Genomic DNA, 23,501 nt, shown 5'->3' on the forward strand with positions numbered 1-23,501 from the left:
ATAGGCAGGGAGACAGGAACACGCATGAACTGAGGCTCCAAGCCCCTGGGGTGTGCCCCATGGTCCCAGCAGACGTCACCTACAAAACGCAAATTCAAAGAGAAGATTCTTAAGAATTTCAAGACAGCAACTGCTGAGCTTGCAGGCCCAAGCACCTGGCCTTCTCAACACAGGACCCCCGTCACCCACCCATGAAGCCAGCTCTGCCTCGGATGCTCAAAGATCTGAAGTCACCAGTTCCACCTTGTCACGCAGCTGTGAAGCTCTGAACTCACAGTAACGTCAACTTGGAACTCCAGATTCAGTAAAAACTTCAGATTCAGTGCCCTTCCCCCCAGCCCCACACTAGGCACCTTCAGAGGTGCTTCCTTAGTCCCTACAACCACCCTGATAGGATCGAACAAGGGGCCAGGCTCAGAGAGCTCAAGTCACCTGCCCAAGCTCACTCACCTGGGAGGTGTGAGAGCTGGGACTGGAAGCCAGGTCTGCCTGTCTGCCTGCCAGGCTCTCCCCTCCGCTTGTAGCCTCTTCCCACATGGCTCCCAGGATGGGGGCTCGTCCCATCTCTAAACCACCTGGTTCATTCTGGGATCTATCCTAGCCCAACACACATCCCTGAATCCAAGCTGAGCCCCTGTCGGGGAGCAGGGAAGAGGTCTGGTCCCAAGACCAGGTTATTAGCTTTGTGATCAAAGGTGTCCAGGAGTCATTCATTCATTCACTCACTCATGCGCTAAATGCCCTAATCACCTGACCACTGCCTCGTCCTCTTCCCCAGGCTCCTCCCCTCCACCCACTCGGGGCTCCAGCTAGTGCTCCATAGCAGTGAGCTGTGCACCCCTTGGCCTTTGCACATTCTGGTCTCCTGGTTGGAATGCTCTTGTCACCCGCATACTTCCCTGCCTGCTGAAATTCTCCCAAGCTCAAATGCCTCCTTCTGGGGACTCCTGGCCTAGCCAGGCGTGTGCTCCCTGCCCCCTGCTCCCACCACTTGCCCACAGTCAGCGTGGAACAGCAGAGCCAGTGCCACACGTGTCTGTCCCCCACCGGGCTGGTGGAAACTCCCTGAGGACAGGGTGAGTCCTTTGTCACCCACTTTGCCTGGCATATAGTAAGTGCTCAGTAATGCCTTGATGAATAAATGGACACTGGCTCTGTGGTAGACATTAATGATATGGAAGCTTCTACCCTTACGGTCTGATTGTGGTAGAGTGTGGTCGGTGCTATAATAGGGCTTGCAGTGTGAACCCAAGCAGGAAGTGAGTCATTTTACAGCCACAGGTGTGGGTTCATGTTGCATACAACCTTAAAACCCTTTCAGGGGTCTGTAGGCCAGAGAAGGGGGGGGTACAAAGGGCAGAACCCTGTTTGGTGCTGGGGAGCAGAAAGCAGGTCAGTTGTGAGTGATTACATATGTGTGTGTGTGTGCGTGTGTGTGTGTGTCAGAGTGGCAGCAGAGGCCCATTTGGTGGGAATTTGGAGCAATGCTTCCAACTGAGTGCATTACCTTCCAGGGAAAAAGATTTTCTTAAAAAGACTTTGAAAGAAAGGCCAGCTTAGTAAAGCTTTCTGGCTGTACCCCCCCACCAACACACACACACACACACACACACACACACACACACACACACACACACACACACACACACACACACACACACACACACATCCTGCAGGGCAGAGGGCACCTGTTTGCTCTGGGTGAGCTCCAGGAAGGTGGAAACAGAGCCCATTTCCCAAGAAGTAGGCCGTCAGGTAGGCAGGAGAAGCCGAGTGAGTGATGAGTGACCACAGTGACAAAGACAGAAGGTCTTAGAATGTCTGAGCTGGGAGGGGTCTGAAGACGCTGAGGTCCATAGAAGAAGAAGGGGGGACTTCCCCGGTGGTCCAGTGGGTAAGACTCTGAGCTCCCAGTGCAGGGGGCCCAGGTTCGATCCCTGGTTGGGGAGCTGGATCCTGCATGCATGCCACAACTAAGAAGTCCACATGCCGCAACTAAAAGATCCTGCATGCCGCAACTAAGACCCAGCGCAACCAAAATAAGTAAATAAATAAATAAATATTTTTTTAAAAAAGAAGAAGGGACTTACCCAAGGTCACTCCAAGGTCACTTCAAGCACTGGAGTCCAGACTCAAACTTGGATCTCCAGGCTCCAGATCCTTGGCCTGTGCCTGCCCCACAACTTACTCCTTCCCTGTTGAGGAGACGGGCCTGATAAAAGGTGAATGTTAGGGAATGACTGTCACCTGGATGGCCCCAAGCACTCTACCTTTTCTCTGATAGCCAAATAAAATCCTCAAGCCCCCATCCCTCTTATTCCTGAGGATTCCCCAGGGGCCTTACCTTTTCCTGCCCACCTCTTGCTTTCAAATTCTACTCTCCTGATGTATCGCCTCACTTCCCAAGGCAGCTATTTTTACTGTACTGCTCTTTGCTCCTTGGGCGGTCACTACATGTATCTGTCAGAAGGAGCTAGGCGATGCTGCAGTAACAAACAACCCCAGGGTCTTAGTGGCTGGAAACAACAAAGGTTGCTTTCTCACTCACACTTTGTGTCCATGGTGGGTTCTGCTCCACAGCGTCCTCACTCAGAGTCAGGGACACAGTCTGACGGGGCTCCCACCGTCAGGAAATTCACCAGTCACATGGCAGGGGAAAGGAACCAAGCAGATGATGTGACACCTCTGCTCACGTTTCATTGGGCAAAGCAAGTCACGTGACCAGGCCCGACTTGAGGGGACTGGGAGATACCATCCTGCCGTGTCCAAGGAGGAGAAGCAGCATATCCACGAAAGCCCTGGTGACTACCCAACCGTGGCTCCTCCTTCAGTTCCCAAGTCCCTTGACACAGGCTGTTGTGTGTAACAGATTTTCCAAAAGGTTTAGCTATAATAGAGAGGGGGGTCCATCACTGAAACAGAAAACAGCTTAAAAATGAATGGAAGCCGCCCCTGCCCTCATGTCACCTAGCCTTTTCCTGCTACAAGGATTTCCCACCAACTTCTCCTCGTACTCCCACGTGCCATTTCGTTGGTGGTGGTGCCCTTCATAATCTCTTTATCTACCAAGACCCTCACCTTGCATCCAGTGCTGTGTGGAGCAGGCTCCTATCACCTTTGCAAGAACCAATTGTTACGTTTTCAAGAACTTTGCAAGCTAGTTATTCAACGTTTGGTAGCTTCAAATGGGCTGAGGTAGGAATGCCCACACCATGGAAACTGGCAGGTGCTACCAGTCAGAGGTTTTCTTTCAGGGAGCTGGTCATTAAGCATTTACCAGTATACCATTGTCTACATCTTTTTTCATAATGTGCAGGACCTGGTGCAAAATGAAAATGCAGGGCCCTTAAGAATCTCAAAGCAGCAGCAGCAGAGCCTTAAAGCAAGCGTTGGTCCCTTCTAAGCCTGGAGCTCTGCATGGGTCACACATCCAGGAATCCAGCCCTGTTTCTACTCCCAACCCTGTAGCCCCCACCCCTAGCCCTGGAAGTAACAGGAGATTGCATCCAAACAAAAGTCTGCAGAAAGCTTTACCAGGCGTAACTACCCACCTCTGTCTTAGTCTCTTTTCTCCCATCTAAACAACCCTATTAGGCTTCATCTGTCATAACCCAAAGGCTCTAAGGACCATCTAAAACAAAGGGAATGTCTACCTCTGAGAAGAATCACCCCCCCCCCCACCTCTAGAATGCTCAGTTTGGACCATTTCATTGTTTTGTTTGTTGGTTGGTTGGTTGGTTTTTTTTTTTGGCTGCTTTGTGCGGCTTGCAGGATCTTAGTTCCCCGACCAGGGACAGAATCAGCGACCCCTGCAGTGGAAATGCTGAGTCCTAACCACTGGACCGCCAGGGAATTCCCCCATTTCATTGTTTTAATAGCTATTTTCCTCCCATTTATGATGGGAAGTAAATTTGGAGAGTGAAGACAGGCCCTAAAGGGCAAAATAGGAGTTTAGAGGCAGTCGTAATATTTTATTGGCTTGGAAGCACTCAGGATCCTGGGAGGCTGACACTGGAAGAAACGGAAAAGATCTTTAGTTCAGGGTTTAAATAAAAATTTAGGGCTTCCCTGGTGGCGCAGTGGTTGAGAATCTGCCTGCCGATGCAGGGGACACAGGTTCGAGCCCCAGTCTGGGAAGATCCCACATGCTGTGGAGCAGCTGAGCCTTTGTGCCACAACTACTGAGCCTGTGCTCTAGAGCCCGTGCTCTGCAATGAGAGAAGCCACCGCAATGAGAAGCCCACGTACTGCAACAAAGAGTAGCCCCTGCTAGCCACAACTAGAGAAAGCCCACGTGCAGCAATGAAGACCCAACAGAGCCAAAAAGAAATAAAATAAATAAATAAATAAAAGAACTAAAAACATTTAAAAAAAATTAGCCATGGGATCGGTTTTGCAAACAAACTTCAACATGGTACCCCACTTTATAAACTAGGTCAGTGAGGGGACTACTCTGGGAGAAGTAAGAAAGGACGGCCGTGACCCCTCCCCTGCAGCCCCTCCCCAGGGCCCACCCTGCATGCCTTGAGTCCCGCTTCCCATCTCCCCCTTGCCATCCTCCTCGCCGCCACCCTGGCACACAACACCCTGTCATACCTCTTTGTTCACACACCCCCTCTCAAATTCCCTCCATCCTGTAGCCCACCTGTTGGGCTCCTCTTTGTCCTTCAAAACCCCTTCCAAGGGCTTCCCTGGTGGCGCAGTGGTTGAGAGTCTGCCTGCCAATGCAGGGGACGCGGGTTCGAGCCCTGGTCTGGGAGGATCCCCCGTGCCGCGGAGCGGTTGGGCCTGTGAGCCACAGTTGCTGAGCCCGCGCGTCTGGAGCCTGTGCTCCGCAACAAGAGAGGCCGCGATAGTGAGAGGCCCGCGCACCGCAATGAAGAGTGGCCCCCGCTTGCCGCAACTGGAGAAAGCCCTCGCACAGAAACGAAGACCCAACACAGCCATAAATAAATTTAAAAAACAAAACAAAACAAAACACAGAGGCCCCCCATCACTGCGCATGAAACCATTGTTTAAAAAAAAAAAAAAAAAAACACCCCTTCCAGGTAGCCCTTGCCGCTTTCATGGTGAGACCTTCCCATTGCAGTAGGAACATACGTCGCTTCTGGCCTCTCCTTGTCTGATTATAAATTGCCTCTCTGGGGGTCTGACCCCCTTCTCAGGCTGGAAGCTCTTCCCGGGAAGGGATCTGACTCATCCACCTTAGCCAGTGGCGAGCTGTGTCTCACCAGTACCCAACCCAAAGACTGCATCAGGATCCAGTGGCGGTGTTGGCACAAAGGCAGACAGAGATGGGCACCCACTGGGCTTGGAGGAGGCCAGAAGAGATCAAGAAGGAGGGAGAAAGAACTGAGCTGCATGGCAAGAACTACAGAGATCTGCAGGAAAAGCAAGAGCTACAGAGATCTTTAGTAAAACCTCGGAGGCTAACAAAAAGGAAAGAACCTGGATTAATTCCACTATCAATGACTGCACTGACGAAATGCATTCTGGATGAAAGACACTGTCTCCAGAGAGGGGAGTAGGATGGGGCAGAAGCCCATGCGCTATGCCTCAAAGGGGTGTGGCAAACAGGGTTTTCCTCTGATGGGTCAAGGAGGCCAGACCATGGGTGGGGGCCAGCGGAGACAGCAGGCTTTGAGCCAGGTCAGACAGCCGGAGCTGGACCCTAGCTGGCAAGTTGGGAGTGAACCAAAGTCCCCACTCTGCATGGCCTTCATTGACAAGGGTCAGCTGAGCAGACCCTGAACGTCCAGCAAGCAAACCAGGGTCCAAGGCAAATCCATCTCCAGAAGAGACCTGCCAGGGTAAGAGAAAGGCTGCCTCCATGAGCTCACCTGACACTGGCTCCTGGCAGGGATGGGCTGTAGCCCAAGACTTCTGCAGGGTCCCCAGGCTCACAACCCTCTAGAGCTTTGCCCACCAGGCCTGATCCTTAAACAAAGACTCCAAGGCTGCTGGCACTGCCTGTGCACGTAGCATAGTACCTGACCTAATTGCATCTATTTTTTGCCCTGGTCCCTGCTGAGTAGATGTCCTGGAATGCCTCTCTCTGAGACAAGCGCCAGTTTTAAATACAGACCACACACACACACACACACACACACACACACTGCCATCCAAAAGAAAAAAAAGGTTTCCGTGTGCAAATCTCAAAACTGGCAAAGAAAGCAGACTGGCAAGGAGGTGACAACATCAGACCAAAGGTGGGCATTGACTGGGCATCCCTGCATCTCTGAGCTCTCCAGTAGCCTGCCTCTGTGTGTGTGTGTGTGTGTGTGTGTGTGTGCGTGTGTGTGTGTGTGTTCATTCCTTAGGCCTTTAGAATACAGATCAAAGAATCAGCCTTTATTTTAATGTGCAGATGTTCCCAGAGAATGGAAAGAAAAGGTGGGGGGGAGGAGAGAAAAAGGAAAAGTCCTTGTCGGTGCTGAATATTTCTCAGATATTTTCAGCCGCTCTCCAAGCACAGGCCAGGGTAATTTTAGCAACCCGCAAGTGGAGAGCGGTAACTTCCGTTTTGCTTTCAAAGTGCTCAATTCGTTCAACTGTGAGAGCCCATTCATTCTGCAGTTCAGCAAGTGGCCTTGAGGGGACAAAGCCCCGTGCTCTGAAGAGGCGCGAGGGGCTCTGGCTTTGTGGCAGTGTTTGTGGACTCCCCTGGGCCGCTGTCTTGAGATGTACGGGGCTTGATGACTGCAGTGTCTTCCTGACCAGGGATGGAACTCATGCCCCTGCAGTGGAAGCGTGGAGTCCTAACCACTGGACTGCCAGGGAGGTCCCTGCTCTGATCCTTCTTTAATTTACTGACTTAGGTAGCCAACAAATATATGTTGAGTGCCAGCCGAATGCTAAGCACCAGGAGCCCAGGAATGAATGAAACGGGGTGGTCCTTCGCCCACAGAGCTCACAGCCGCCGCGATGGAATAAATAGGCATTGCCTGCATTTTCCCGGGCAAGTCCGCAGGCCGTGGGAGCCTTGGTGGAGAAACCCCAGCAGAGACTTGCGGACTCGGGGGTGGCAGGAAGGAACCCACCCGGGGGCTACACCACAGGCCCGTCCACCTGAGCAGTGCCAGAGGCCCTGGCCACGGTATGGCTAAAGGTGCCCCTTCTCCTGGTCACCACCCTGTTGGTTTTGTTCTTGCAGCTGGGCCAGCCTCTCTGATCCCGAAATCTGGCAAATGGAGATTCTTAGATCAGCTCAAACGTTCGTTTCAAGGGCTGTTCCATTTTTCTAGGCCAGCAGTTTCCAGGTTGTGCTCCAAAGAGGGCTCCAAGTCAAAGAAGTGCTTCAGGGTTGTCCCAGGACGGGACAGCCAAGCCAGCAGTGCTTTCATCTGAAGTCCTGCTGGGGTTCCAGGACGGTTTTGTTTGAAAAAAATAAAGGGACTACCCAAGTGCCCATCGACGGATGAATGGATGGCAACATGGGGTCTGTACATAACAATGGATATTACTCGGCCTTAAAAAGGAAGGAAAGTCTGACACATGCTATGACATGGGTGAACCTTGAGGATGTTATGCTGGTGAAATAAGCCAGCCGCAGAAAGACAAATGCTGTCTGATTCCACTGAGGCGAGGTCCCTAGAGGAGTCAAATTCATAGAGAAAGAAAGTAGAAGGGCGGGTGCCAGGGGCTGAGGGAGGGGGGATGGGGAGTTAGTGTGTTTTGTTTTGTTTTGGCCGCACTGCGCGGCATGCGGGATCTTAGTTCCCTGACCAGGAATCAAACCCACACCCCCTGCAGTGGAAACGCAGAGCCTTAACCGCTGGACCGCCAGGGAAGTCATTAAACTCATTATTAAACTCATTAAACTCATTATTGTTTAACGAGTACAGAGCTCGGGAAGTCGAGAAAGTTCCAGAGATGGATGATGGTGATGGTTGCACAACAATGTGAATGTACTTGATGCCACTGAACTGTGCACTTAAAATTGGTTAAAATGGTAAAAATTTTTTTAATTTATTTTTTTAATTTATTTATGGCTGTGCTGGGTCTTCGTTTCTGTGCGAGGGCTTTCTCTAGTTGTGGCAAGCGGGGACCACTCTTCATCGCGGTGCGCGGGCCTCTAACTATCGCGGCCTCTCTTGTTGCGGAGCACAGGCTCCAGACGCGCAGGCTCAGTAATTGTGGCTCACGGGCCTAGTTGCTCCGCGGCATGTGGGATCTTCCCAGACCAGGGCTTGAACCTGTGTCCCCTGCATTGGCAGGCAGATTCTCAACCACTGCGCCACCAGGGAAGCCCCCAAAATGGTAAATTTTATGTTATATATATTTCACCACAATAAAAATTTGAAAGTAAAGGGACTGATGCTTTAGGGAATAAGGAAGAGAATCACAGATTTGGACCAAAGCTCCCAGATTACAAATGGGTTGCCTGCAGCCCAGAGAGTGCCTCGCCCAGGGTCACTCGGAATCAGAGCCCAGCTGCCCCGGACCCAGGTGGACGGGCTCCTGGTCCAGTGCTCACTCACCGACGTCTGGCTCGAAACCTCACACAGAGCAAAGGACACGAGCTGCAGTACCACTGGTCCTTGGGGAGCACGTGGCGGGGCGCTCACTCACCACACCACGCCTGGGGGCAGCCGGAGGGGTGGGGCTTCCGCCGGCTGGCGCCGCTCGCCCCCTGCAGCTGACCTGTGTTTCCGTTGCAGATCGCATCCCTGCTCAAGGACAATGAGCGCATCCAGTCCACCCAGACTGTCACCCCCAACGACGAAGACAGTGACATCAAGAAAATCAAGAAGGTCTGTACCATCTCTCGGGGCTGGCAAAGCTGCCCTGGTCCTCTTTAGAGAGCCCCCTGGCACAGCCCAGGGTCTGCAGTGTCCACCTACTGTCCCACTGCTCTCAGGCGTACCACTCCCACCTCCGCCCCAAAGGCAGAATCAACAGCCCCTCACCCCTGACCAGCACCTCGTCGAGCCATGTCTTCTGGTTGTCTCTGTGAGGTAGGGTGGTTCAGCCCATTTGATAGATAGGAGAACTGAGGCTCCAAGAGATGAAAGAGTGGATAGAGCCAGGGCAGGAACCCAGGCTGTGAGACTCAGAGCCGAGAGCTTTCCTCACAACGCTGGGCAGCCTCAATGATACCCCAGGCCACATGTCCACTGTCACAGCCCTGCATGCCCACCCTCCCCCCAGCTACTCTCCTGCAAACACGTCCCCCTTTCATCCCCGGCAGAGGTCAGCATGGGAGCCGGCCTCTGTGACACCCCTTAGCTGGCCCCACTGGTTTTACACTATTAGAGGCTAGGAGAGACATCTCAGAAGGTATCAGAAAGCTGCCCAGTGGCAGGGATACTGACCAACACCGTGGGCCCCCCCATGGAGGGGGGTGTGGAGGGGAAGAGTATGGTCTGTGTTTGCAGCTTGCCAGACTTGAAGCAGGGGAGCCTGACTCACCCTAAGAAAAACACACGAAACCAAAAAATCCTCCTTGTTGAGAGCGTAAAAGGACACCAGCGCCATCCAGACCAGAAAACTGCAAACTGGCATCCCACAGGCCAAGTTCAGCCTACCAGCATGTTTGGGGTTCTTAGCCCACACGGTGTTTTTTTTTTCCCTTTTTAATTTGTTGCCAGTGCTTTAAAAGCTAAACATTTCACATAAAAATATGTATTTCTGGCTTCTCAAAAATAGGAAGAGCTAACATTCATTACGCACTTTCCATGTGCCAGACACTATTCTAGGAGATTTATGTAGATTAATCTGTTCCTAACTAAAAGCCCTCTGAGGTTTTATTATTATCTGCGTTTCACATGGGTTGCTGAGGCACAGAAAGGCAAAGTGACTTCCCCAGGTCACACAGCTAAGTATTTGCAGAGTGACATTTAAACCTTGGCCACCAAGCTCCAGAGCCCACATCCTTGGTCACTGCGACACACGATCTCTTGGAAAAGCAGAAGGTCTTGCAGCCCCGGGCCCACCTCCTGCACACAGTGACTGCTGGCCCCAGGCCAGGTGCTGCTCCATTAGTGCCCACCCAGCCGGCTTCAGGATCTATAGGACCTGCCAGGCCCCCATGGACATTGGGATTTGCCACCAGTGCCACCTGGGATCTGAACCAAGCCCCACCCAGGCAGGGATGCGCTGGCCTTCCTTCTCTGCCATGGCCCCACTGGGCTTCCCGGCCCATTTTGCAAAGCCATTCTGGTTGGAACATTTTGTTAAGTACCACCTGAAATGCACCTCCCTCCTTTTGTTTTCACCCTCCTGGGGCCTCAGAGCAAGGCCCTCCTTTATCCAGAAAAGCTTCCTCTCTTCAAGGAGATCTGTCTTGCTGAGGCCAGGCCTCTCCTCCCCAGGGCAGACGTCCCTGGCCAAAGGTCTGCACCCGGATGGTTGCACCTGCTGTGCATGGCCAGTGCCCTTTGCAGCTGATAATATTTTGATGAGTGCCTTGGCAGGCGGCCCCTGGATCTCCAGGTGCCCCCACCCCAGCACCGCCCAGCACCCTTGCTCCTGGGGCCCTGGGGCCCTCCCTGTGCAGCCCCTGAGCTTGCACACAGCTCAGCAGCAGGAATGGTGAGGAGCTACATGGTGCCTTGATTGGAAGCGTGCGTATCTTAAAACAGTTCTCTGTGTCTGTGAGTCAAGGCCCTTCCCAAGTTCCTGCCAGAACGAGGCCAGGCCAAGCAGCCCAACTCCGAGTCAGGCAAGTCAAGTGTCTGTGTTCATTTCCCCGCGGAGGTAGAGGAGAGGCTCCAGGCGGGCGCTGATGAGGCCCAAGCATGAGATTAACTAATTTGCCGCACTGAATTTGATAATCGCCCTCTATCCAGACGAGCTTTCATTGAAACTTCTGGGCTTTCAGGCCAGTCATTAGGCAAGAAGCGGTGTGAGCCATGCCCAGCACAGCCTGGCAACCCTCTATGCTCAAGCCCCCTCCCGTGATGGGGACTCGGGGCCACACTTTTCCTCCTTCAGAGAACGCTGCCAAAGCAACCTGGGGGATCTGGTTTAAATGCAGAGGGCGGGGGCAGGGCCTGGGGATTTGCATTTCTAACAAGTTCTCGGGAGATGCCGATGCTCCCTTGCAGGGACCTCACTTAGAGTCCAGCCGTCATCTCATTAGCCCCATGGCACAGACGGGAAACGGGCTTAGAGGAACCACAGGGCTTGCCCGGCACCATGCAGGCAGAAGCACCAGGCCTGATCTTTGCCTCAGCTCTTTTCCCTACGTGCCCGGCATGGGGGACAACAGGGCCTTGGCCCCTGCCCTTGGGGCACTCACAGCCTGGAAGGACCAGAGCAGCTGTGGCTAACGGGAGACTCTCCCGCTGGTCTCGGCGCCCAGGTGCAGAGCTTCCTGCGGGGCTGGCTGTGCCGGCGCAAGTGGAAGACCATCATCCAGGACTACATCCGGTCGCCGCACGCCGACAGCATGCGGAAGAGGAACCAGGTGGTGTTCAGCATGCTGGAGGCCGAGGCCGAGTACGTGCAGCAGCTGCACATCCTTGTCAACAACTTCCTGCGCCCGCTGCGGATGGCCGCCAGCTCCAAGAAGCCTCCCATCACGCACGACGATGTCAGCAGCATCTTCCTGAACAGGTGAGCACCCTGAAGCTCAGCGCCCCCTCCCGGAGCCCTTGGCCGAGGCGGGAAGAGGGAGCCTGGCCGGCACTGAACTTGGACACGAGCCTTTGACTAGTGCCCGCCAAGTGCAGAGGAGGAAACTGAGGCCCAGAGAGGAAGGAAGCTGCCCGAGGTCCCATGACGAGAAGCCAGTGCCCCAGCTATTACAGGCAGGAATACAAATAGAGGCCCACGTAGTATATGTCTAAACTAGTGGTTCAACTGGGGCAATGCTGGGAGACATTTTTTTGTTTTTTTTAATTTACTTTTTGCTTCAGAAGGATCAAGTAGGATCAATGGCTGGCAATCCCTGGGAGGCAATTTTTTTTCTGAATTTTTGAATTTTATTTTATTTATTTTTTTATATAGCAGGTTCTTATTAGTTATCCATTTTATACATATTAGTGTATACATGGGAGACATTTTTGATTGTCAAAACTTGGCGGGGCTGCAGGGGAGGGTTTGCGACTGGCATCTAGTGGGTGGAAGTCAGGGATACTGCTAAACATCCTACCGTGCCCAGAGCAGTCTCCCACAGCAGAGAATTCTTCCACCAGAAATAATCGTGCCAAGGTTGAGAAACCCTGGTTTAAATGTTTACAAGTTATAAATCAAGCTACAAAAAGCCAAATGGGTTCCATTCTTCTACCTTAATATCATCGTCATAACGATCTAGAAGCCAGGTCTAAATTTTTAGAATTCTGAGTCTCCTTAGAGTTGGGCTCTGTATCACACGACCCACATATCTTATGAAAGCAGTTACTTTTCCCAAATGGTGACTCTGGCCATTCGTATGGGGTTTGTGTTACCTGAGAAGGCTGAGCTGATGGCTGCCCTTCTGCTGTCAACCTCTTTTTAAAAGTCTTAGGAAATGGTTTAAATGGGCTTTTTGGTAGGCATTAAAATTGGGTAAACTAGGTAAAAGCACCAAATATGAAAACATGTCAACAGAGTGCTATTTACAAATGATTCTCATCCAGGAATTAAAGTAAATCACTATGTGCTCCAGGTTGTTCATTCAGCTGCATTTCTTTTAAAGTATCCATCATTCAGTCATTTCACTAATTACAGCTGGCCCTCATCCAAGCCCTCTGCAGAGGTGTTTGGGACCCAGGGTCACCTTCTCTGTGCCCTGCTCTACTCCTTTACCTGCCAGTGTGCTGTGACGAGTTTAGGGACCTGTGGGACACCCGGAAGGAGATGGGGTAGAGGCAGTGGACGTGGGTCTGATTCTGAGAGGTTGAGCTGGAGATGCTGAAAGTCCCTGGGAGAAGGACAAGGACAGGGACATTGGGATGCTGACCCCATGGATGTGGATGAGGTGTCGGAGTATGGGGACATGGTGGGGGTGGGGAGCAGGAGGAGGGAGGCTTTTAGCCTCATTAGACCTTCTAGAAACTGAATCACTGGGCCTTACAAGGTTGCTTTTTAATATACATTTCGAACACAGTTTTTAGAGAGTAAATAAATGCTTTGATTTCTTTATTAAAACAAAGAAAATAGGTATTATTGTGTTGTGAAATCAGGTAAGATTTTCTCCAGAAACTACAATTGGGTCTTTTAAACTCAATGACCTGGAATTTGGCTGAAAAGTGTGAAGAACTTGTTTCTTCCTGAATAAACTCCGGACAGCTCAGCTGGAGTCACAGCTTCTCAAATGTGAGTGCTGGGCCCCACCCCTAGCTTCTCAATCTGTAGGTCTGGAGTAGAGCATAGGGATTGCATTTCCAACACATTTGCAGGTCCCAGAGCACCCGGCAATGAGAGGCTTGAGACAACCGCAGGGGACTGCCTGTATTGGGGGCTCGGCCACAGCCCTACTTGAGAAATACTTCAGGAAGCATTGTTATAGTTCTAGGTTGTTTGTGCTCTCCTTGCATTTTAGGCCACAGTTGCAAACTCTTGGTGACCGTTTATCATAACCACTAAGAGATAAAGGTGTCCTTTTGTATTTATTTAATCTTTGCATAATTTTGTTCCACTGCATTCAGTGGAATTCTTTTCACCTGTAATCTTTGGTTAAGAGTATTCATACCAACTCACAGAATGTGTTCAAAAGTTGTTTGAAGCAAATCACAACATGGTTTTATATTTTTGTCTGTTAATCACTGCATGGATCAGATCAGATGCCTTTAACTGAGAATAAACAGGAGGGAAGAAAGTCCCCTCTCTTGCTGGTGTCCTTCCAGGCCCCTGCAAGGCCTGTTTCTCCTTTTCCACAATGTGCCCAAGGTTGACTGTTTCCCATCTTAGCAGTCTCATTGATCCTGGTCAAAATAGCCCCAGCCTGATCAATCGTTAAGGCCTCCAGAATATGGACTCTAGCGGTCCTTGGAAACACTGACCAGGGAATGGGACCTGCCTCTTGTAGGTGTTGGAGCATCAAATGAGAGCTCATGTAAAGCATCTAGTACAGAGCCCAGCATAGCCCAAGTGCTCATAAGAGCTAGACGTTCTTACAACAAGAAAGCTTCACTATGATGCACCCTGTGAGAAACTGAATTCAAATCTAATGTGGAGGGAACACTTCCCAACTCATTCTGTGAGGCCAGCATTACTCTAATACCGAAATCAGAAAAAGACATTGTGAGGAAAGAACGCTACAGACCCATATCGCTCATGGTCATAGATGCAAAATATTATAAAATCGAATCCAGAAATATATAAAAAGGATAATACATCATGACCAAGTGGAATTTATCCTAGGAATGCAAGGTTGGTTCAACATTGAAAATTAATCAAATATGTTTTACTATATTTTCTTACAATATTAAGTAAGAAGAACCAATGATCCTATCAATGGATGCCAATCTGATGTGACTGGCTTCTCTCCACCCCCTGGCCCCTGTTCTCAATCCGGAGCAGGCGGGAATTCTTTCCTTCCCCCACCCCCGGGGGCCCAGGGCGGGGCAGGAAGAGCTAGAAAATGACTGCCTTCTAATCATTCACCCCTCACTATATGATCCACTGGGTACATAAGAGTACAAGCTTCACTGGCTTAACCTCTGTGCTTTTTGTGAGCACAAAGAACAGCTGAAATTATTTTTTCATTAACTGTATAGCAACCCTGCACAGCACTTGGCATGACTGTTTTGGACTACACTCACCACATTAAGATGGTGCTTTGTGGGGCCTGCTTGGTGCCAGGCTCTCTGTAAGCACTTGGCCTACGTAATTTCCAATCCTCAGAGACGCCCCATGAGGCTGGCACCAGAGATCAGAGAGGTGACGGGGTGTGCTCAGGGTTCGGGTGGGCTGTGATTTTAACCCAGTTCTGTTTGATGTGAAGGCCTGTGCTTCCCCACTGCTGCCCTGTTAAATAATGGGCTGGAATCTTCCCCGACCCCCATCCTCCCTACCCCCATGCCTGCTCGCCACAGTGCAGGTCTCAGCACGTGCTCCTGCCCACGCCTGCACCGTCGAGAACTTTCGATTGTATGTGAGCCCAGCCTTCCCTCTTACTGTGTAGGTGCTGTGGAGGCCAGATCCGGGACATGAACCTTCCAGGTCTCCCTGCCTCGGACCACAGCACAGAGTCTGTATTTGTCACAGGTCAAGGGCGGAGGCTGCCAGCCCACTCACTGGAAGGATTTCTGCACATAGCTTTCCCCTGGATTTGCATTTAGGCTGAAATGTACAGCCACATTAGACACCTGATGCTAATTTGGTGATTTCATTTGCTGGAGCTCTTTAAAAGAAGTCCTTGAGAAGAGAGAGGCCTGTCTCCAGGTTGGCAGATTCACGGAGGATGCTGCAGAGCTGGGGAGGGGGTTAATTGTGTGCTTCTCGAAGGCTGCGGGGGGAATCTTTGAAGTAAACATGTGCACCAGGTTTTGTTTACCCGAAACAACGATCATATACTCTTGGGCTATTTCCCTTTAATAAAAACCATGCCCAGCAACGTGTGCTGGGAACCACAGGCATTGCCCCGTGATGAGAGGCATCCCGCGTGGGGGACAGATGGTTCCTATCTTGATGCCCGCTCTGATTGACTGGCAGCGCTTGCCTGGAGTCCTGGGCTGAGAAGAATGATGAGGCTCAGTGGGGGCGTGTGCTGCCATCAATTCGTCTTGTCTGCATGGGCTGGGGAGTGAGGAGGCACAGGGTGAGGCTGGAGTGAAGAGGCCTGGCTCTGCCCTCCACTGGCCAAGCCCTGTGGACCTAGGACCAGCCTTGGGCAAGTCACACTCCTTTCTGGGCTCAAGAAGGGAACCAGGAAAAATGAGCACTTCCCAAAGCAGACAAGTCGCTTCCTCTCCCTAGAATTCTTCCCACCCTACTGTCCTTCCTATTTTCCTTATGACAGCTGTCTCCTACTCTTTTTTCATGTCTTTCCTTGGATGTCCCTGACCACCCCCATGCCCCTTGTCACCGTTGGCTTACGTTCCCTGGTTGTGTGCTTCCAGGGCCCCCATGCTGCCCCTTTTGTAGCATTCATTGCACTTAAATAATGAATTCTTCTGTGTATAGATTCCCTGCTGGATTATAAGTGTGCAGGGCCATAGAATATAGTTGCCCGGCTGTGCGCTGCACAATTCAGGGGTAGCATTCACATAGACTAGGGATCAGCAAACTTCTTCTGTCAAGGGTCAGATAGTAAATATTTTAGGCCTTGTGGGCCAGAGGGTCTCTGTCAAAACTAGGTGGTCTTAGGCAATCCTAAATGAATGGATGTTGCTGTGTTCCAATAAACCTTTACTTATGGACACTAAAATGTGAATTTCATCTAATTTTTACTTATCGTAAAATATTCTTTTGATTTTTTTTCAACCGTTTAAAATTATAAAAAATCCTTCTAAGCTTACAGGCTGTACAAAAACAGAAAGTGGGCCAGCCCAAAACATGCTATAAACTCAATATAATTCCAATCGAAGTGCAGCCTAGCAGAGTGATTTTAATGTTCAACTGAAGGAGTAAAATGCATGTAAATAGATAATAATGTTCTGAAAAAAACAATGAAAGAAACATTTCCTACATTAAGTAAAATGTATTATAGGCTTATAAATATATTAAAAGTAATGAAAACAGCGTGAGACTATTGCCAGAATAGGCCAATAGTCCATCAAAATAAAATACAAAGTCCAGAAACAGACTCAGGCATGTATGAGAATTTAGTAACAAAAAAGGCAGCCTAGCAAAGCAGTGAAAGCAGCTGGAGTATTTGATAAATAAAATGGGGCAATTGGCTAACCAAACTGAGAGAAAGATTACGTTTATATCCTTAACTCACATCCTACACCAAAGTAAACTCTAGTTAAGTATTTATGTGTAAAAATGAAATAGTAAAATAAAATATAGGTGAGTGTGTATGCAGTCTAAGAGTGGGAAAAGACATGATGCCTGAAGCAAAAAAGCAGAAAGAAAATCTCATAGGGCAAAATGGAAAAACTTCAAAAAACACCAAACACAAAATCAGTGGGCAAATAGCTGAGTAAAAAATATCTGCAATGTATATGTTAAGATTATATGCTTAATATGGAGAGTTATTTTAAATTAATAAAAGTGACAATAGTAAACGGACATGACTTGGCAGTTCCCAAAAGAAGAAATTCAAATGGCCAATACAAAGGAAAAATGTTCAACCAACCCACTCACGATGATTTTGTAAAGCAAATCGAATCAAAATGAGATCGTTTTTTTCTTATCAGATAGGTAACAATGGTAGTTTCTGAGTAGTAGGATGACAAGTGAAATCCTCACAGTTTATAGTACTTTAAAAACGGAGGCTTCATCAAATATATTTTTATAGTCCCAGCTTATGATGTTCCTAATGTGCTAACCTACAAGTCCGTGCTGTGAATCCTGCACAGTGCATCCTGCAGCCGTCTGTGGGAGCTGCCCGGGAATGGGGCCCTGAGTCTTGCTGTGGCGGTGCTCGGGGTCATCCAGAGCCTCCCAGTTCCCCAGGAACCCCTGAAAGTCCTCCTACCTCCACCCTCCCCCACATCAGGGCCCACGTTCTCCCTTCTGTGCACCTTCACGCACCCCTGGACTGGTCTCTTTTGAATTTTTCTAAGGGTCTTCCCATGTGGACAACTAAAGTTCTTCACATTGGTACAGTACATGTTTATCTATTCAGTAACTAGTTCAGGGGCCACAGACAGGAAGAAACCAGCCCTGTCAAGGGTGAATCTGTCACAGACTTGCTACCTGAAAACTGCAAATGACTTCAGCCATCAGGCGGGGCCCCTAGTCCAGAAATCACGGTGTCACCACACCTGGGGGGGCCTGTTCTTTTGGGACTTTAGGGAGATGACAGTTAATTCACGGTAATGAGAGGACCCACTCTCAGGAATGAGAACTCGGAGTGTTTCTGCTACTTAGATACTTGTTAAAGGCCCTACCGGTTCCAGCCCTTCTGCACATCCTGCGGGTGTGATGGAGTTATAGGCTGGGCTCTTCAGCCGTAGGTGCTGTGTTCTGTTCTCTCCCCACCACCACCTCTCACCTCCCTCACCCCTCTCTCTTGCAGCCCTCCCTTTTCTTTTTCACACGCTTTTTCTCCCCATCCACCCTGTTTTCTCTGCAGAGTGGGGTTCTCAGGGCATTTCAAACTCCTCTGGGGTCAGGGAGCCCCGTGCCCCCCAGGCCCACCGTGAACATGGGGTCCCAGGCCCCCATCGGCCTCCTGTGCCTCACAGCTCAGGGTCGCCTCTGCGCCCACCCAGCGCCTTCCACCCCCTGCCCTTGCCCTGAGAGTGTGAGACCCCAGGCTGGGGGTTTGCCTTCAGGACACAAACTCCTGGGAGAGGGGACAGCATCCAATGACAGAGCCAGTGGGGACTTGAGGGGGCCAGCGAAGCCAGCAGCTGGAGTGCCCCCTCCTCGGCCGGCTTCACGGGCATTTGACTGCATGCTTAGAAAAACCGTGCTTAATTTGAGGCTCTGCTGTCACCATCCTGAAATTCTTAATCATTTGTTAACAAGGGGCCGGCATGTTGGTTTTGCGTTAGGCCCCATAGACTCTAGGGTCCATCCCACTGATGGGGTTTCTCGTAAGGTCTCACCTGAGAAGGTTTGCTGCTATAGTCCCACAGGCAGTGACAGCCCCTGCCCTCTCCCCTGGGGCCCCTCAGCTCTACTGAACTTGGGGGGAGGGGACACCTGGAAGGAGAGGAACTCCTGGCTGGAGCTTACCCTGTGCTTTCTCTTCCAGCGAGACCATCATGTTTTTGCACCAGATCTTTTACCAAGGCCTGAAGGCCCGCATCTCCAGCTGGCCCACTCTGGTCCTCGGTGAGTAGCAGCCCTGGCAGAGGTCTCCTGCCCCTCCGCCCCCATCCTGAGAAGTCCCTGTGCAGGGGCCACACCTCCAGGCTGGTGGCACTTTTGTCCTTCCCGAATATAACAGAGTGGCCCCTTAAAAACTCACAGAATCCCTCAGAGGAAGCATAAGAGGAAAGAGAAGTTGGCAAAAGCTACATTTCTAGGAGGAAGTGATATATTTTTAGTTTCTTATCTGCTTTTCCCTTTTAAAAATAATATATAGGTACCCATTTGAGAAAATCTGAGAATCCAGAAAAGTAGGAAACATTTAAAAATATCAACGTTTCTGCTTCCCAAAGATAACTACTGTAAACACTTCGGTGTGTTTCCTTCCAATTTTTTTCCTATGCATAGATCTTGGGGTTTTTTTTTTTTCCATTTTACATAATTGCAAACATACTGAATATAGAATTTGAATCTTGCTGTGGGTTTTTCTTTTTTTTTTACTTAACATAATTGCATAAGTGTTTTCTCAAGCTGAAAGTATGCTTTTTGATGGCTGTATAATGTTCCAGTGCCCTGTGAATCTGCCACCATCTATGTAGCCATCTCCCTTCATCGACTCTTAAAGTTGTTCTACGTTTTTGCTACTAAAAATAATCATCCCTGCATGTGAAGTTGTCTCCATATTAGAGAGCATTCCCCTGAGACAGGTGTCCAGAAGTAGAATTACTGAAACAATGGGAATGGACTCCCCGCTGTGTACACATCGTCACATTGCTCTCCAAGCCCTCACTCCTGTGAGTGATGTACAGGAGTGCGTCCCACATCCCGCCCCTCCCACACTGGGTACCATCTTCCTTTCACTTAATTCAATAGGAGAAGGTGAGTGTTGGTGTCACTTCCACTATGGGGTCGAGGGAACAGGCTCAGGGAGGTGAAAGGACAGCTGAGGCTGAAAAGGCTCCTCTGCCCATGGGCCAGGAGACTTCCAGGGGGAGTGGCACCATTTTGTTTTTCTCCAAGGTCAAAATAAGAAGCAGCCCTAGAAAGACAAGGGCTGCACTTTCTGTAGTCATACAGCTGAAGAGGTTGTCCACTGGGTAGTTGGATGCCCTACGTAAGAGCTCCCACTTAGAGTTTGTTCCAAGGAAAGCTTGTCTTTCTTTATTTTATTTTATTTTATTGATGTATGGTTGATTTACAATGTTGTGTTAATTTCTGCTGTATAGCAAAGTGATTCAGTTATACATATATATACATTCTTTTTTTTAATATTCTTTTCCATTACGGTTTATCACAGGATACTGAATATAGTTCTCTGTGCTATACAGTAGGACCTTGTTGCTTATCCGTTCTATATATAAAAGCTTACATCTGCTGACCCCAACCTCCCCTTCATCCCTCCCCCACCTCCCCTCCCCCTTGGCAACCAGAATTCTGTTCTCTATGTCAGTGAGTCTGTTTCTGTTTCATGGATAAGTTCATTTGTGTCATGTTTTAGAGTCCACATATAAGTGATATCATATGGTATTTGTCTACTCTTTCTGACGTACTTCACTTTGTATGATCATTTCTAGTTGCATTGTCATTCTTTTTAATGGGGTTAGTAAGCAGAGGTTTTAGAGGGTCCATCCCATCCCATCAAGTGTTGAAAGGCTGGTTTGGGCTTTTGGGAGCTAGAAGGACAGGATGTTAGATACCTAGGAGGTTGAGACAGACGGGGGGTTGAGCAGGGGGTCCACCTCACTGAGCCAGGGGCTGCAGAGCTGGGGAGGTCTGGAAGGACAGGGACAGAGGGACAAAGGGACCAACAGGTGAAGGAACAGAGACTCAGGAAAGCATATCATGGGGTGGAAAGAGCTGGAATGGGGGAGTTGGAAAACCTGGTTCCAGGCCAGCTCCTGACTCACCTTGTGACCTCTGACAGGTCACAGTCACAGGTGGGACACACTGGGATGGAGGCCCCTGGGGACCCCTCAGCATAACAGCCTGGCAGAGCCAGGGCACTGGGGGGAGTGGACGACAAAGCAGTTACAACAGAAGCCTCAGCTAACCCCAGAGAAGCTCGGGAACTGAGGTGGCCCTTCAGGGACATCCCCTATCGAGGCAGGGGCTGGCCTTCACCCCCCGACCTGGACCTGTCATTGGGCCCCAGCTTGTGCAAGGCAGCTTCCTTCAGCTGGGAGCAGTTCCCAGCAAGGGAGAACGCAGCTGAGAGCCACCCGCACTGGTGAGAGCTGGGGAACAAGTGCCTGGGTCCAGAAGGGGGTCCGGGGGGCACACCGCAGCACCCTCTATACCTCCTTTCTCTGACCTCCGGTACACAGGTGTCAGACTAGACAGGGCTCTATCTCAAAAACCTGTGAATCTGCTGTGGTCTCAATGCCTGGGGCCACCCTGTCTGGCCTAGGAGAGGGCAGTGGTGCCAGAGTCATCTCCGAAGGCAGGGGTCTCTCTGGGATGGGGCTTTGAGCCGCGCCCCGACCTCCCCGGGTGGGGCTGGGGGAGCTGAGGGCGCCCCCGCTGCCCGCTGAGTCCCGCCTCCTTCCAGCCGACCTGTTCGACATCCTGCTGCCCATGCTCAACATCTACCAGGAGTTCGTCCGCAACCACCAGTACAGCCTGCAGATCCTGGCGCACTGCAAGCAGAACCGCGACTTCGACAAGCTGCTGAAGCACTACGAGGCCAAGCCCGACTGCGAGGAGAGGACGCTGGAGACCTTCCTCACCTACCCCATGTTCCAGGTGCGCCCGCCCCGTCTGCCAGGGCGCATGCGCGGGGAGGGCTGCGGCTGACTGGGGGCAGGGGCGCACAGTGCCGAGCGCCACGGCCCTGCAAACCCCCGGTTGCCTGGAGAACGAACGGGGTTAGGACCCTCCCCCGACCCTGGCTGGTGGAGGCCGTGCAGGAAGTGAGGGGCAGGTCCTGCCTTCTGCGGGGCAGAACCTCAAGCTCCGGGCTCTCGTCCCAGGTAAGACCCTGGAAGAGCCTCCAAGTTAAGAGAGTCTGGGATCAGAAGTGCAGTGGGTGTCCCTCCTCAGCCCCGCTCATGGGGGTCCTCGGAGCTGAGAGCCCCCTTCTCTGCCCACCCTGCCCCCCCATCTGTCTACCCTGCTCTGCCTCTCCGTCTCTCTCTTGCTTCATTGCTGTGTCTCTCTCCCTGCCTCTGTCTCTCTGGCCCTCTGGCCCTGTCCCCGCCGCTCCCCACTGCAGATCCCCAGGTACATCCTGACGCTGCACGAGCTCCTGGCCCACACCCCTCACGAGCACGTGGAACGCAACAGCCTGGACTACGCCAAGTCCAAGCTGGAGGAGCTGTCCAGGTGAGCCCCGCTGGGGTCCCACACCGGTGGGCAGGCCCAGGCTGAGGGTGCCCCCACCCGGGGTTTGCCGAGCCCCAGATGGGAAAAGCTCGTGCTCCGGTTAGGATTCCGAGGGGGGGTACCCACAGCTTGTCCCACCTGGAAGCCGGGTCCCCAGGAGCAGAGCAGTCTGAGGGGTTTACAGCTCCAGCCCAGGTGGGCACCCAGTGAGATGGGATGGGGGGTACGCTGTCCCTGGCACAGATGGGGTCCGAGAAAGGGCCCTGGGCACTTAGTGGGCCCATCTCCCAGGTCAGGCATCTGCCCAGGACTCGCAGGCACCCTCTGCCCATTTCCTCGGTTCTCCAGTGTCCATGTGTCAAAACCGGTGGCTTTAGGAGCCCCAGGGGGTCCTGGGTGTCGGGCTTTCATGTGCCTCAGGCTCCGTTCAGCAGCGAGCAGTGTCCGCGGGTGGACAGGCCATGGTTGGGCCACCGTCAGAGGCCGCAGCCCCCCTAGTCGAGGCCCTCCCCTGTCCTCCCTCACTCCCCGAAGCCCAGGGAACTTCCTCGCTACACGGGCAGGAGCAGAAGGACGGGGGTGAGGCACGGCCACAGCCCAGGCAGCAGGGGGCGTAGCCACACCAGGGGGTGGCCGTGGAGGTGAGAAGGTTCAAGCTCTGGAGTTTTCTGAAGGTGGAACCTCCACGAGTTTCTGATGGACGAGAGGTGAGGAGAGAGAGAAAATGAGAGTCGAGGGTGATTCCAGAGTTTTCTGCTGAGCAGCCAGAAGGATGGCATTGCCGTTGTGCAAGATGGAGAAGGCGCCAGAGGGGCAGGTTTGGAGGGGGAGTCTTCCTCGCTGCGTTGGAGTTTTACTGGGGGTGTGTTGGACCTGAGATGGACAACGGCGGTGGAAATGACAAAAAGGGAGTCGGTGTTTGGGTCTGGAGTTCAGGGAGCCAAGATATACCAGATCGTCAGCTCGGAGATGGTATTTAGAGTCACAAGGCTGGTGAGATCACCAAGGGAGTGAGTTTAGGTGGGAATGAGGTATGAACCAAGGGCTGAGCCTGGGGCCTCCACCGGTGCAGGCCAAGAGGTGAGGAGGGGCCTTGTGGTCAGAGATAGGCGGCCAGGAGCTGCAAAGGAGGATGGGTCTGCAGGGTGTGGGGTTCAGCCCTCAGCCCTGCCCGGGGCCCTGCTGACCACTCAGAGCCCTAAAAGGCTGCCCAAGTCCAACGAATGGCAGCCAGTGAGGCCATGGCTTCCGGCTGGACAGAGGGAGGACCAAGCTGGACCAGGGCAGGGCACAGGCCCCAGAGCGGAGGATTAGGGAGGAAATGTAATCAGGGTGTGATTGAAGACAAAAAAAACCATCATGGGGCATGGACCCCAGTTCTCTCA

At 51.5% G+C, this 23,501-nt stretch overlaps 1 protein-coding gene across 4 annotated transcripts in view; it reads left to right on the forward strand.

The window, feature by feature from the left end:
- The window catches only part of RASGRF1 (Ras protein specific guanine nucleotide releasing factor 1), a 111,483-nt gene that overhangs the window by 31,415 nt on the left and 56,567 nt on the right, over positions 1 to 23,501 (forward strand). For all 4 annotated transcript variants that reach the window (XM_082448555.1, XM_082448556.1, XM_082448554.1 and 1 more), the window contains exons 4-8: positions 8,661 to 8,753; positions 11,306 to 11,559; positions 18,740 to 18,819; positions 21,344 to 21,537; positions 22,007 to 22,116. In XM_082448555.1, coding sequence (XP_082304681.1) covers positions 8,661 to 8,753; positions 11,306 to 11,559; positions 18,740 to 18,819; positions 21,344 to 21,537; positions 22,007 to 22,116 — 731 coding nt within the window. The remainder of the gene's footprint in view (positions 1 to 8,660; positions 8,754 to 11,305; positions 11,560 to 18,739; positions 18,820 to 21,343; positions 21,538 to 22,006; positions 22,117 to 23,501) is intronic.

This window comes from Balaenoptera physalus (assembly GCF_965194825.1).
Source record: "Balaenoptera physalus genome assembly, chromosome: 2".
Taxonomy (NCBI): Eukaryota; Metazoa; Chordata; class Mammalia; order Artiodactyla; family Balaenopteridae; genus Balaenoptera; species Balaenoptera physalus.